Source organism: Coenobita brevimanus, chromosome 18 (genome assembly GCF_032717465.1).
Source record: "Coenobita brevimanus isolate Jiangsu-jjx chromosome 18, ASM3271746v2, whole genome shotgun sequence".
Taxonomy (NCBI): Eukaryota; Metazoa; Arthropoda; class Malacostraca; order Decapoda; family Coenobitidae; genus Coenobita; species Coenobita brevimanus.
The window spans coordinates 1553268-1566251 of NC_136971.1; the positions used below are offsets into that span (position 1 = coordinate 1553268).

Consider the following 12984-nt stretch of genomic DNA (forward strand, 5'->3'; position numbering starts at 1 on the left):
ACACACACACACACACACACACACACACACACACACACACACACACACACACACACACACACACACTGGACAAGGCAATACACCCCTCCACTACGGGAAAGCAAGTAATCGCTTAAAAAAAAAAAAATCTTATGCCACTTACAATTGGACGTATAAACCGAGGATAATACGTGGCCAAGGTTAGTAGGCACCTGCGCCCCTGACCGGCTGTAACCAGATACCACCCACTAGGAGCATCACACGGCCTCTTACAGACACCGGGGTCGTGTGGCATTTGTCACCATTGTATAGGTCATCACAGATAAAAACTAGAAAGCACTGGGAGACAGCATACCTCCACCTACGTCAGTATACTTTATTATTTATAAACCAACCTCCTTCCAACGTTCTTGGAGGAGGAAAATAATATTACAGTCTTAGTCTGCTTTTGTTCCACAGTCTCTGAGAATGCATACCCCGACCGAAGCTAAGAGGAGTTATTATTTCATCCCGCATCGGAGTCTGCATCCACCTAAAAATCTAATAAACTCTTCCTTGACCCAGTGCCCACCTGTCTATTGTATGTCACTGAAATGCAATAAAAACTTCTTGAAACATCTCGTCTACAAATAGACAGACCGACAGAATGACATACAGAGAATACATAACTTCCTCCCACTTCCTTGACCTTAACTTTCCCCCCTGCGCAAACCCTTCGATCATATTCCATCACCTGTAATTACTGTTTAGTCTACTTCATATTATGATTATGCTTAAAGGTGATAGAGTTAGAGTGAGGAAGTATGAGCAAGTGTAGGTAGGTCTGAGTCGTAACTGAATGTAATTCAGATTTAGAATGAACTGTACTAAGGGTCAAGAGTTACCATTGCTTACTGCGTCACTGCAACTTCTTCACCCTTGAGGCATGTCCGTCACTTTCCTCCCTGACGCATCATACTAAGGAAAGTCGTTTATAGGCAGCAATAATACTAAGCAGCTGAGGAAAATGAGAAGCAGAAGTGATGAATATTTGTTAGCCACACTTTTGTCCCTCATTGTATAGTTGCTATTGACCTTAGTTGATGTAACTAGTTATCTTAAACAGTAGGTAAAAAGAGAGGCTAGTGGAAATAAATGATAGGAGGCAGAAGAAACAGGTTTTGGCTTATGCCTATCGACTACACGAGATAAGAGAGACAGTTAGTGTTTCTTTGGTGTAAAGAATAAACATCCAGGAAGGCAATCATTCCTCTCTCTCTCTCTCTCTCTCTCTCTCTCTCTCTCTCTCTCTGTGTGTGTGTGTGTGTGTGTGTGTGTGTGTGTGTGTGTGTGTGTGACCGTGAATACCTGGCTCCTTTGTGACCGTGGTGCGACCCCTATGTTATGTAGGCCGGAGAAAGCCACGCATCACGGCTCATAACGGAGAGAGAGAGAGAGAGAGAGAGAGAGAGAGAGAGAGAGAGAGAGAGAGAGAGAGAGAGGGAGAAAGAGAGAGAGAGATTCTGATTCCAGGATAGTGTTGCAGGAAAAGAAAGTAGCCTAGCCTGGGCCCCCACCCTTCTGATAGGGCGATAAAGGAGTGGATAACATAGATAAAATTGTCACAGAGTCTGACAAGGAGAGCTGTAAAGACCGACATAACACAGTCGCAAAATATATCCAAAGACAGTGAAGCAACATTAGATTTTTGCCGCGGCGACTTGGGTTTTCCTGTAGCGGTTTGGTTGAGACAGCAGAAGGAGGAGATGACTGAGCGATATTCTGGTTATGGCGGTGAAATGAGCCAGCACAGGAAAGAGAGGAGTACAGTGAAGCCATCCATAGAGGGTACAGTAACATAACAGTACGGTGAGCTTGGTTTTTGTGGTGGGTAGCGGTGTGTTGAGTCAGGCGTGGCGAGAGATGAGTACGGCCAAGACCTGCAGCGAGCCAACTGTGACATCATGACTCACGCTCTGCTGAAGACAAATTATTACCCACGGTGACAATGGCCAGACACACATGACGTTTATGAGTTTTCTTGTATACTTTTTTTTTTTAGATAAGACTGTCTAATAAGCTTCTCCCTTTTCATGTTTATTTTTGTTTTTATTTTATTTTACATATTTTTGGACACCTGTGAACCCTTCTCTTGTACTTACTTATTGTGGTGTTACCTTCAGGTGTCTCTGTACCTGGAAACAATTCATATGGCTTCTTGTATCCCTGGAAACCATCTTACTATATTAGGTGGTGATCATATAATCAAATGTACGCCATGTGTTCTAGTGGATTAAGGCGCTTCAGTCGGATGTGGGCCATGCGGGCTTACATTCGAGGAGTGGTTGGGATGCATTGTTCACATAACTTCTCAGGGGAGAGCGACCGTTCACTCGCCTTAGACGTATGGATTGAATAACCTAGCCCCTGACCCCTACGTTCTTGATGATGCAAAAAATGTATGATAGATATAAATGATCTAATAGTCTGTTTTTTTTTTTTTTTTTTTTTTCCAGCTTTTGTGTTATGTTTTAGCAAAGTTTGACCTTACTGATATTTCTTAAGTTTTTTCAGAAGTTCCTGCTCGTTCTATTTGAATGTGCTCCAGTCATGATTCGATGTTTGTACACGAACATGCTTCATTATTATTATTATTATTATTATTATTATTATTATTATTTGCGTTACCTCTGTTCTTTTGCTATTCTTATCACTCGTATTCTCTTGCGACTCACTCTTAGCTTAATAAAATAGTTTGCCTTTAGCTAAATTAAATTACTAGACATGTGCCGACCATGAGCGGGTTAACTTCCACATTGTATTCAGCTTCGTGTCCCCGTTGTTCCATGCTCTTAACTTTCTCACAGTGATTACGTCATTTATGTTATTTTTTTTTTCTTACTACCTCCAGATGACTTTTTGATTAAGAGAGATTTCTGGCAGTGAAAGGGTTAGATTATACTTAAACTCTCCATGTGGAAAGTCTCTACCTAGCTGCATGAAAATACGTTGTCATTATAAAAGAACAAACTCTCTTTCGTGGGAGCGTTCTTTCTTAAGTTAGTAAGTTCCGTTCTTCCTTAAATTCCGTCTCGCAGCTTTCTTCCCCACCTCACCTTCAGTTCACCTCTGCACACCTCACATTTCCCCTCCCCTCCTCCTCCCTCTTTCCCTCCTTCCCGCCACCCTTCCCTCCTTTTCCTACTTCTTCCATCTTTCTCTTTCACTCCCCCCAACTTCTCCATCTTTCTCTCCTCTTCCTCCCCCTCCTCCGCCTTTCACTCCCTCTCCTTATCCCCTTCCTTCACCGTTCTCTCCTCATCCCCCTCCTTCACTTTTTTCTCCCTCTTTTCCCCCTCCTTCACTTTTTTCTCCTTCTTTTCCCTCTCTCCCTTCCCCCTTCATTACCTTCACCCATCGTCTACTCCTTCCTTAACCCTTTCACTGTGACGACGTACTGTAATTCTTTAGTTTATTTTTGTTGGTGCCAGACGATTTTATTCAGCTTAGGAGAGCCCGTGATAGTGAAAGCTTTACGTAGGCTGTATGTAACCCTTGTAGTTTCGAAAAATCGCCTCTAGACAAAATAATAAGCAAGATTTAAATACAAAAACACTGTACGTCATCCATGCATTTCTCCTCTCTATACTATCCCTTAATTTTCATCTTCCCTTCCACCTTTCCGACCCCCTCCCTATTCTCACATCTTTTCTTCCTTTTCAGGTTGCATTTAAGCCTGTCTTTTCTAGTCTGTTTCATTTCGTCTGCCTTCTATTTCTTACCTTCCCATTTTGTCTCTTTTATTTTTTTCCATTTTCTGTCTCTTATCTTCCGATTTCTTTCCTCTGTCTCACTCTGCCATTCATGATCCTTCCATCCTTGTTCTATCTCTCTCTCTCTCTCTCTCTCTCTCTCTCTCTCTCTCTCTCTCTCTCTCTCTCTCTCTCACTGTCTCATTTCACTCTCTTTCCATCTCATTTTCTCTCTTCCCTCTTTTTTTTCCTTTCTCCGTTCCTCCCCAGCTTTCTTTTCCTTCTTTCCTTTTCTGTCATCTCTGTTCATTTCTGTCTTATCTTGTCTCTTCCTCTCTGATCCTTCCTCTTGTTTTGTGTCTTTCCCTCTTCCTTTCTCTGCCTCGCCTTTCCTCTCCTGACATGTTACCCCCTCTTGTTTCACTCCTCCTCTCCCATCCTCCTCCTCTCTCCCTCTCTTGCCATTTCCCTCCTTTGCGTCCACCCAACTCTTCCACTTCTTCATCCACTCTTTTCTTCCCCTCCCTCCCTCCCCCCTACCTTCCCCGTCCCTCCCTCTCCCCTCCCTTCCCTCCATTTCCCTTTGCCGCTTCCACCTCCCACCCCTGCCGGAGTTGTGTGGCTTCTTCTTGGAAACTCGTGTGTGTGTGTGTGTGTGTGTGTGTGTGTGTGTGCCTTGTCTTTGTCACTGTGTGAGTTATTTCATATTTGTGTTGTTATGGGTTGTGTTTGTGTGTGTCTGAATGTGTGTGTGTGTGTGTGTCTGTATGTGTGTGTGTGTGTGTGTGTGTGTGTGTGTGTGTGTGTGTGTGTGTGTGTGTGTGTGTGTGTGTGTGTGTGTGTGTGTGTGTGTGTGTGTGTGTGTGTGTGCGTGCGTGCGTGCGCGTGAGCGCGCGTGTATGTGTAGGACTGTTTTGTTAGGAGTCAGGTCGGAGTATAATAGCAGTGTGTTTTGCCAGATATGATAAGCACTTCCTCCATTTACCCTGTTTACCGCACCGGGCCGAAACACTGGTTCTTTGTCCTCATGTTATTAATGTCACTCCTCTGTCATATCTTTTTAATGGGGTGAAATATGCCACTGCCTTTTATGTGTTGGAAATGTAGGACAATCCCTTTGGCCAGAGGATGTCGGCTTTGTGGTGTTCTCCCTGTTACCATACTTTTTTTTTTTTTTTATCTTGGCGTGGACTTCTTGTCGCGTCACGTGTTGCATTTTTGAGGCTTGAATTACGCTGCCAGGTCAGTAGATTTGTGTGTGTGTGTGTGTGTGTGTGTGTGTGTGTGTGTGTGTGTGTGTGTGTGTGTGTGTGTGTGTGTGTGTGTGTGTGTGTGTGTGTGTGTTCTTCAGTCTGATAACATATTTCATTTTATTCCTTGCTGTCTCCGGACGATTTCATTTAGTCTAGGAAACCCTTTTTTAAACTGCAGGAGTTAGACACAGCCTTCGTTAACCCCTTCACTGTAAGAGGTCAAACAGAAGGTTAATTAAATCGTCCGGAGGTAAAGTCAAAATACATCCTCTGACTGAAGGTGTTAATGTCTCTTCCTAATGGCCATTAAGTGAGGGTCAACTGATAGAATATGTGATCTGTTCACTCCCTTCCCCCACCCTTTTCTCCGTATCCCTCCCTTCCCTTCAACAACCCCCTCCACCCTTTTCTTGCACCCCCTCTGCATCAACTCCCGCCCGTCCCTTCCAACCCCTCCCTCCCTTTCCAACCCCTCTCCCTCCTAGTCAACCTATCCCACACTTTCTTACACCATTCTTCCCATTTCCTTCGAGCTTCCATCAAAAACGTGTAAGTCAAGGACATATATAACTGCGAAGAGAGAAGGAAAAATTTGATCTGCCATAGAGTGCCGTGCCAGTTTTTAGGCCTGACCCAAGGACCACGCACCCTACACAGTTGCACAGGACTTTCTCTCATGATGTTATTTGTGTTGCTGTGTTGCAGACACTGGGGAGGCCGCGTCGACTTCAGCAACTTGAGGGACACCATGCAGCAGTTTGCTTCATCCCTGGACACCGCCGTTGAGAGAGTGCAGAGCAGGCTAGAGGATGTGGTGAGTTGCAGATGCTATTTACCGGTCTATCAATTTCTGTCCAAATTGTCTATCTATCTATCTTTCTGTATCTATATCTGTCTGTCTATCTATCTGTCCATCTACCTATGCCAAAGAAGCGGCCATAAGATACAGCTGGAAAAATTATACTCACATTCGAAAAAGATGTAAGGCATTGAACTTGGGATTGTTCTTAATAATTGTATTCTTGCCATCTCCTCACGGTTCTGTTGAGGGTAAACACTTGCATCTGGAGAGAGAGAGAGAGAGAGAGAGAGAGAGAGAGAGAGAGAGAACAGTTTCGGCCCGACTTTGACCCTCTTCCCTTGGCCACTCCTCAGGTTGAGGGTTCGATGCCGCCGTTCTACCGTACAAGGAAGCCGTCCACGTCAGAACACAGCGTCTCTCTTCCGGCCGACCTGGAGAACGTGGAAGCTATCTCTGGCACCTTCGGGGACGTGGAGGGCGTGGACGACGGACTGAAGGTGTGTGTGTGTGTGTGTGTGTGTGTGTGTGTGTGTGTGTGTGTGTGTGTGTGTGTGTGTTTATATTCTGAGCTTCGGATAACGGGCTAAAAAAAAGATATTGGAATCGTTGGTGTACAAGACATAACTTTTTCAGATCCACATAAACGGTGACCTGGAGGGAGTGCGGCCTGATGGACCCCGCTTCGAGGAGCCTAACCCCATCCCTGAGGAAGAGGAGGAGGCGGAGGTGGAGGGGGGAGAGGTGGAGGAAATTCACCCCTACACTCCATTCATGCCATTCAACCCCTTCCGCCCCTTCGGTACGTAGGAGAGAGAGAGAGAGAGAGAGAGACAGAGAGAGGATCGTGACTCAGTGAATGGGGTGATCTTTCAACTCTTACTTTGCCTTATTTGAGAGATGTAGCACTTTTTACTTAGCGATTTATTTAGCTTATTCCACCGTAACATTATCGTGCAAGCTCTTTCTGTCACCTTACTATCGACGTAATTTCCATCGATAATTTTCAAGAGAGTAGATCGCCAAAGAAGAGGTGTTACGAAATCTCTCTCTCTCTCTCTCTCTCTCTCTCTCTCTCTCTCTCTCTCTCTCTCTCTCTCTCTCTTTCTCTGAAGATAGCAATAAATACTTCATCGAGGTGAAGGGGTAGTGTTGTTTCTGATCCTACTGGTTTATCTTAAGTGTTTTTTTAAGTTCCGTAGCACCTCTTCCTAAGCGATTTATTTTGCACATTACGCCTTTATATAGTCACGTATGATATTTAGTGAAGACTTTGCCGATATTAACACGATATCAATAATGTAAATGGATTCCTATTTTCTGTTGTTTAATGGCAGACTTATTTTTTTCCCTCTCAGGCCGCCCACGACCCACCTTCAACATCTTCAACTTCGGCAGGAGGAGGGAGTGGTGGAAGGGGTAAGTGTTAGAGAGAGAAAGAGAGAGAGAGAGAGGTAACATGAGTGAAAAGCTCTGTGGACGAAGGGAAACAGATAATAACAACCCCTTTTAACATGCACATACTGTATATTATTTCCGTCACGTAGATTTCCTTCCGGGACACGAGGCTGGGTCCAAATCGTGTTATAGGCCATTCGATTGTAGACTAGGAACAATAAATTAAAAGGGAGGAAGCAGCAAAAGCCCAAAACTGGTCATCCATTGCAGTGTAGAATCATTAATCAGTGGACTCAGACACCACCCTTCCGTTTCCTACTGCCTTTATTGTCTGCAGTCCTTTATTTTACATTAACATCTTCCTGTGACCTTTCTCCTGCTCTCACCTGACGATTTTATTCAACTTCGGACCCACCTGTAGTAGTGAAGGGGTTAGTGAATGCTTTATCTAACACGAGTTCGAAAAGCCTCGCCAAAGCTGAATAAAATCGTCTGGTGGGAGTAACAGTAGCGAGATAGTTAAATATGTATCCGCTGCTCATGCCTCCCTTTTGTCAGTTGTTCATCGGTATTTTTCCTGAGCTTTCCGCATCAATTCCTTCCCTGCGGTTCATCGTATCATCCTGTCATCTTTATAAATAGCCTTTGTCTTCATTCATGCCAGTCAACACATCATTCATTCATCTGCTGTTGCCCAGCCCTTGGGTTCACAAGATTAGGAGCAACTGTATCTCGTATCTGATATTTGTTTTGCAATACGAACAAGGCAGATGGGGTGTTAATGCATTCGCCTTTCCTTCCTTTTCCTGGAAAACAAATTAGTTAAGACAGGGAGTTGATGGTAAGTGTATTTGTGAATCTCAGCCCAGGCCAGCTTCACTTCATAAATATTACGCAAGAATCACAAGTTAATGAACGAACACGTTCTTCGATCGCGTGACCTGCGTCGCGCCGTAAAGCCATCAAAGGGATAGGCGGGTCTAAGGAAATGGATCTGGTTAAAAAACGAATATATGGGTTGGGGTGCGATGGTGGGCGGTGGGGCTGGAGCAGGAGAGTGTATGTACCCTGTGTAAATGGATGTTGTGGAATTAGTAATTTGTGTGCACTGAAGACTTATCTCAAAACCATTCTCCAAGAAGTAAAGCGTCGAGAGGAGGCGTAAAGAAAAGTTCATGAGGAAAAAAAAAAGAAAAAAGGAGCTGAAAGTGTGCTAGGGAGTGGACAGGTGTCAAAGGAGTACACCCTGTGAAAGTGGGTACAACAGGATTAATGCTTTGAGCGCAACAACAACAATAACAACAAGTAAAAGGGACAAGAAAAGATCATGTTGTTCTTGCGACGGAGTTAAAAACAAGTCTGACTACAGTTATCGATATGTAACGTAACCTGGAGAACAGGAAATATTTACTGACTACTTTTGCGGAGTTACAAGATGATAAAAAATAATGCACAACGGACAGTCACCGCTATGTAACGTTATCTCGAAGGCAAAGAAGATTTAATGACTTGATATTTGTGGTGAGTTCAGTGACTCCAGGCGAGCGCACGCTGCTGGAAGAGTTGACGGTAACGGGAGGCGGCAGGTGGACGGGATGAACACACACACACACACACACACACACACACACACACACACACACACACACACACACACACACACACACACACACACACACACACACACACACACACACACACACACACACACACACTCACACACACACAACGGAATCAGTAACAGAAAATATTTACGGAAGAGGAACAAGAGTGGCGGAGGAAGAGAATAAGTCTTTGGTTTTATGCACACAAATATTTTACCAGGTCCCAAACTTCCCTTAAAATATAACTCTGAGTAGCCGCTTTACTTCCAGATTACCAATTGTACCGCTAAGTAAACAGGGCATGGCGTAAACAAACTATGCCTGAGGGTCTGACCAGCCTGAGAACTGAACTCGGGTTTTTCTGTTTGGGAGATGGGCGTGGAGGCACTGGTAGATGATGGAAACAGAGAGATTTGTGAATGAATGAAACAGGTTTAAGAAGAGGGAAGGAGAGAGATTTTAGAATGAAAGAGGCAGGTTTAAGAAGAGGGAAGACGAGGGATTTGTGGATGAAAGAGGCAGGTGAGAGAAGAGGGAAAGAGAAGGATTTGTGAATGAAAGAGGAAGGTGTAAGAAGGAGATAGTGGAAAAAGAGGAAAGAAGACAGGTATATAAACTAGGGAGACTGCTATGGGAGGAGGAAAGAACTTAAATATCAAGGAAACTGATGTAAGAAGTGGAAAAGCAGAGAATGACGAATGAAACTGACAAATGTAGCAACAGGCAAAGAAGTTGTGTGTGAAAAGGCTTTGATCATGCTTAGATGCACATAAAGATAGGTATATAAAGTTCACATACATTGAAACCCTCAGGAGCTACGCAAATTAAAGTAAAATAGGAAAGAGATAAGGTGATATTTTGTAGTCGAATGCGGTAGAGAGCATACATATTCACCGATGATGACCATGAACAGAAGTCTAGAAGAAGAAGGGAAGGAGGTTTGAGCGAAGGGAAGGTAGGTTGAGTGGACAAAGAAATATAAACAGAGGTTGATATATAGTAGCCTAAGACGAATGAGAAAGAGAGATGGTTAAAGACATGGACAGGAGGAAAAATGAAGAAGAGAAATATAGATAAAAAGATGAATCGGAATAAATAAAAGGAAAAGGGAAAGTGGTTTGAGAGAAAGGAAGAGAAGAGAAGTATGGAAAGAGAAGTGAAATATAGAAAAGAAGGATGAAATAAAATAAAAGAAGTGAAACTGGAAGGAAGATACCTTTGTTGAGAAGAGAAATAAGAATACCTAGAGTTAAAAAGGGGAATGATAAGGGAAGGGGGTTAGAGGAAAGAGGAAGTAGGAAAAGACAGGAAGAATGGATGAAAGGGGAAGAGAGAAATAGAGCGAGTTAGGTGAGAGAAACTTTGAAAGGAGAAATATGGATCAAATAGGATGAAATAAAGGGAATGAGGCTGGAAGGAGGCTTGAGGGAAGAGGAAGCCGGAGGAAAAGAGGTTGACAGTTAGTGAAGATGTTACAATAACGGGATGGTGGATGGAGAGTGGGAGGGGTGGACACGCAATGGACCAGAACTGCAGTGACAGAGAGAGAGAGAGAGAGAGAGAGAGAGAGGGATTTAGTTATGAGGTAGGAACGAGTCGCCTTCGTCATTAGTTGAGTCGATCGCCCAGTCAGACTCCAGTACACTTGACCATTAGCCAAGATGAAAAAGGTTAGGAATTTTTGGCAAGTTAGGATGAACACACTACAGCAGAGAAAGAGGAATAGATGCGTAGAGGAGGGAAGGAAGGAGGGAGGGAAGGTGACGTGCAGGAGGATGCGAGCGAAAGGAGGATGCTGGTAGTTGTGGTGGTGATGATGGCAATAGCACCATAATGTACAGTACTTGTTGTGGTTACGTTGGAGGTAGTAATTTTCCTCTCAGTATAACACCACTGGCTCCTGCAGATCTCTGGGTAGGAGTAACTATGAATGCAGTAGTAGTAGTAGTAGTAGTAGTAGTAGTAGTAGTAGTAGTAGCAGCAGTAGTAGTAGTAGTAGCCGAACTATTTATCACACTCACTCCGCTGAATGAAATCGTCTCTCAGTAGCTGGAATAGGAAGATAGATTGGCCCAAGAGGGTTAATGATGTCAGTATTAACACTCTCAGGCCCCACGAGTCACTCCCAGCTGAATAAAATCGTCCGTCGTTGGCTGGAATACATCATAGCACCGTTCAGACCATGGGAGGATTAATAGTCAGCGTATTTAGTTCCTTGTGATTGGTATTGTTTGTATCAGTAACATACAAGACGAAATTTAAGCGCAATAGGCAAAATAAATCGCCGAGGAAGACGTGTTAAGTAAATCCCCAAGCCCCTGATAATATGTCGCAATCCTGGTAGTTATGTTGTCAGTGGTGGAAATGTTGGCACTGGGGGTAATGTTGGCACTGAGGGTAATGTTGGTAGTGGTGGTGTTGCTGGGAGAAAGAATGATGTTTATATTGGTTACGTTGGCAGTGGTGATAATGTTGGTAGCTGTGGTGTTTGTGGAAGTGGTGGTAATGTTGGAAGCAGTGATAATGGTGGTAGTTGAGTTGTGGTAAATGTTGGTAGTGGGGGTAATGCTGGTAGTGGTGGAGGGAACAGACAGGTTATAGTGAGGTCAGGTTAGAGAAAGTCAGCCTGGAGTTATGCCGGAGGAGGAGGAGGAGGAGGAGGAGGAGGGAGAAGTGTAGGAGGAGGAGGAGGAGGGAGAAGTGTAGGAGGAGGAGGAGGAAGAAGAAGAAGAAGAAGAGTAGGAGGAGAAGGAGGAGAGGAAGTGTACTGTGGAAGGGAGAGGTAGGATGCTACTACATGTGCTGCTGCTGCTGCTGATGATGATGATGATGTTGATGATGAAGAGGAGGAGGAAGAAGAGAAGGAGAGAATGAAGGAGCAAGGAGGAAGAGGAGACGAGAAAGAGGGAGCCAAGAGGAAGAGAAGGAAGTGCAGCAGGGGAAGAGAGAAGGAAGGTGTGAAAAGGGATGGAAGGAGGGAGAGGAGGTAGGAGGGAGCGAAGATGTCAGGAAAGAGAGAAAGAGAGAGAGAGAGAGAGAGAGAGAGAGAGAGAGAGAAAGAGAGATAATGACTATGCCGGATATGACCCTGACCTCATTCACCCACCTCTGACCTGACCCGCGACCGTGGGATAAGATAGGACTCTAATTTTGACCTTATTTTTCCGACCTATAGGCGACTTGGGTCAGCTCAGGTTTAGGTGATTGGTATTTTTAAACGCTGTGTGTGTGTGTGTGTGTGTGTGTGTGTGTGTGTGTGTGTGTGTGTGTGTGTGTGTGTTCAGAATGTCTTAGCATGAAGTGGCTGTCCTATTCATTTTCTTTACATTTGTTTAATAGCTCGTGTGTACATAAGCTTCTTCTGTTTACACTTTTCTCCGATGCTTTTATAAGACGTCTCTCTCTCTCTCTCTCTCTCTCTCTCTCTCTCAAACTGAACAAAAAAAACGCGAAGAAAAACAAACCAACAGCAGATGGGAAACACACACACACACACACACACACACACACACACACACACACACACACACACACACACACAGCTGTTCCGTTTCTTGACCCGGCCTTCCCAGACACAGAGGGAGGGGGGGTGAACAGGAAGTTAGAGGGAGAGAGAGAGAGAGAGAGAGAGAGAGAATTACGACAGGCTGGGGAAGGCATTAAGTATGTTTGAGTTCGTGGAGTAATATGAGAGAGGAGGGAAAGCCAAGAACTGTCTTTATAACTGCCGTATTTTAAACTCTCTTATGCTCAGTGCAACTCTAGTATCGGCAGGGAAATTGGTTTAGCTAAGAGTATCGGAGCCTGTATGTGTTGGTGGCGCCAGTATTAACCCTCTCACGGTGGGGACAACTCTTATAATTTGTTGTGGGAGAGCCAGACGCATTTATTTTACTGAGGCATTAAAGCAAGAGAGAGAGAGAGAGAGAGAGATTCCTGTCGTGAAAGCCTCCCCTCTCCCCCCCCACCTCATCTGGCAACCTTGCAGCACTCCAGGGTCGAGGTTGACCTATATTTTTGTTTTTGCGTTTCGTAATGACAAGGGAGCCGCCAGCACCAGGGTACACGGAGATGAGGACGTGGATGTAGAGCAGATATGGAATGGAGACGCTGCTTGGTTGACACTGACGACGAGAGCACTCTTTAACTGTTTTCATGTCATTTGCCATTTTATCTGCTTACTGATTTATCTGTCTGTTTATTAATCTTACTAAAATGCT

General features: G+C 44.3%; 1 protein-coding gene across 1 annotated transcript in view; it reads left to right on the plus strand.

Moving 5' to 3' along the window:
• The window catches only part of LOC145391490 (transforming growth factor-beta-induced protein ig-h3-like), a 41570-nt gene that overhangs the window by 7524 nt on the left and 21062 nt on the right, over window positions 1-12984 (plus strand). Inside the window, exons 2-5 of the mRNA XM_080266101.1 lie at window positions 5669-5777; window positions 6119-6262; window positions 6399-6564; window positions 7121-7181. Of these exons, the coding sequence (XP_080122227.1) occupies window positions 5669-5777; window positions 6119-6262; window positions 6399-6564; window positions 7121-7181 (480 nt within the window). The remainder of the gene's footprint in view (window positions 1-5668; window positions 5778-6118; window positions 6263-6398; window positions 6565-7120; window positions 7182-12984) is intronic.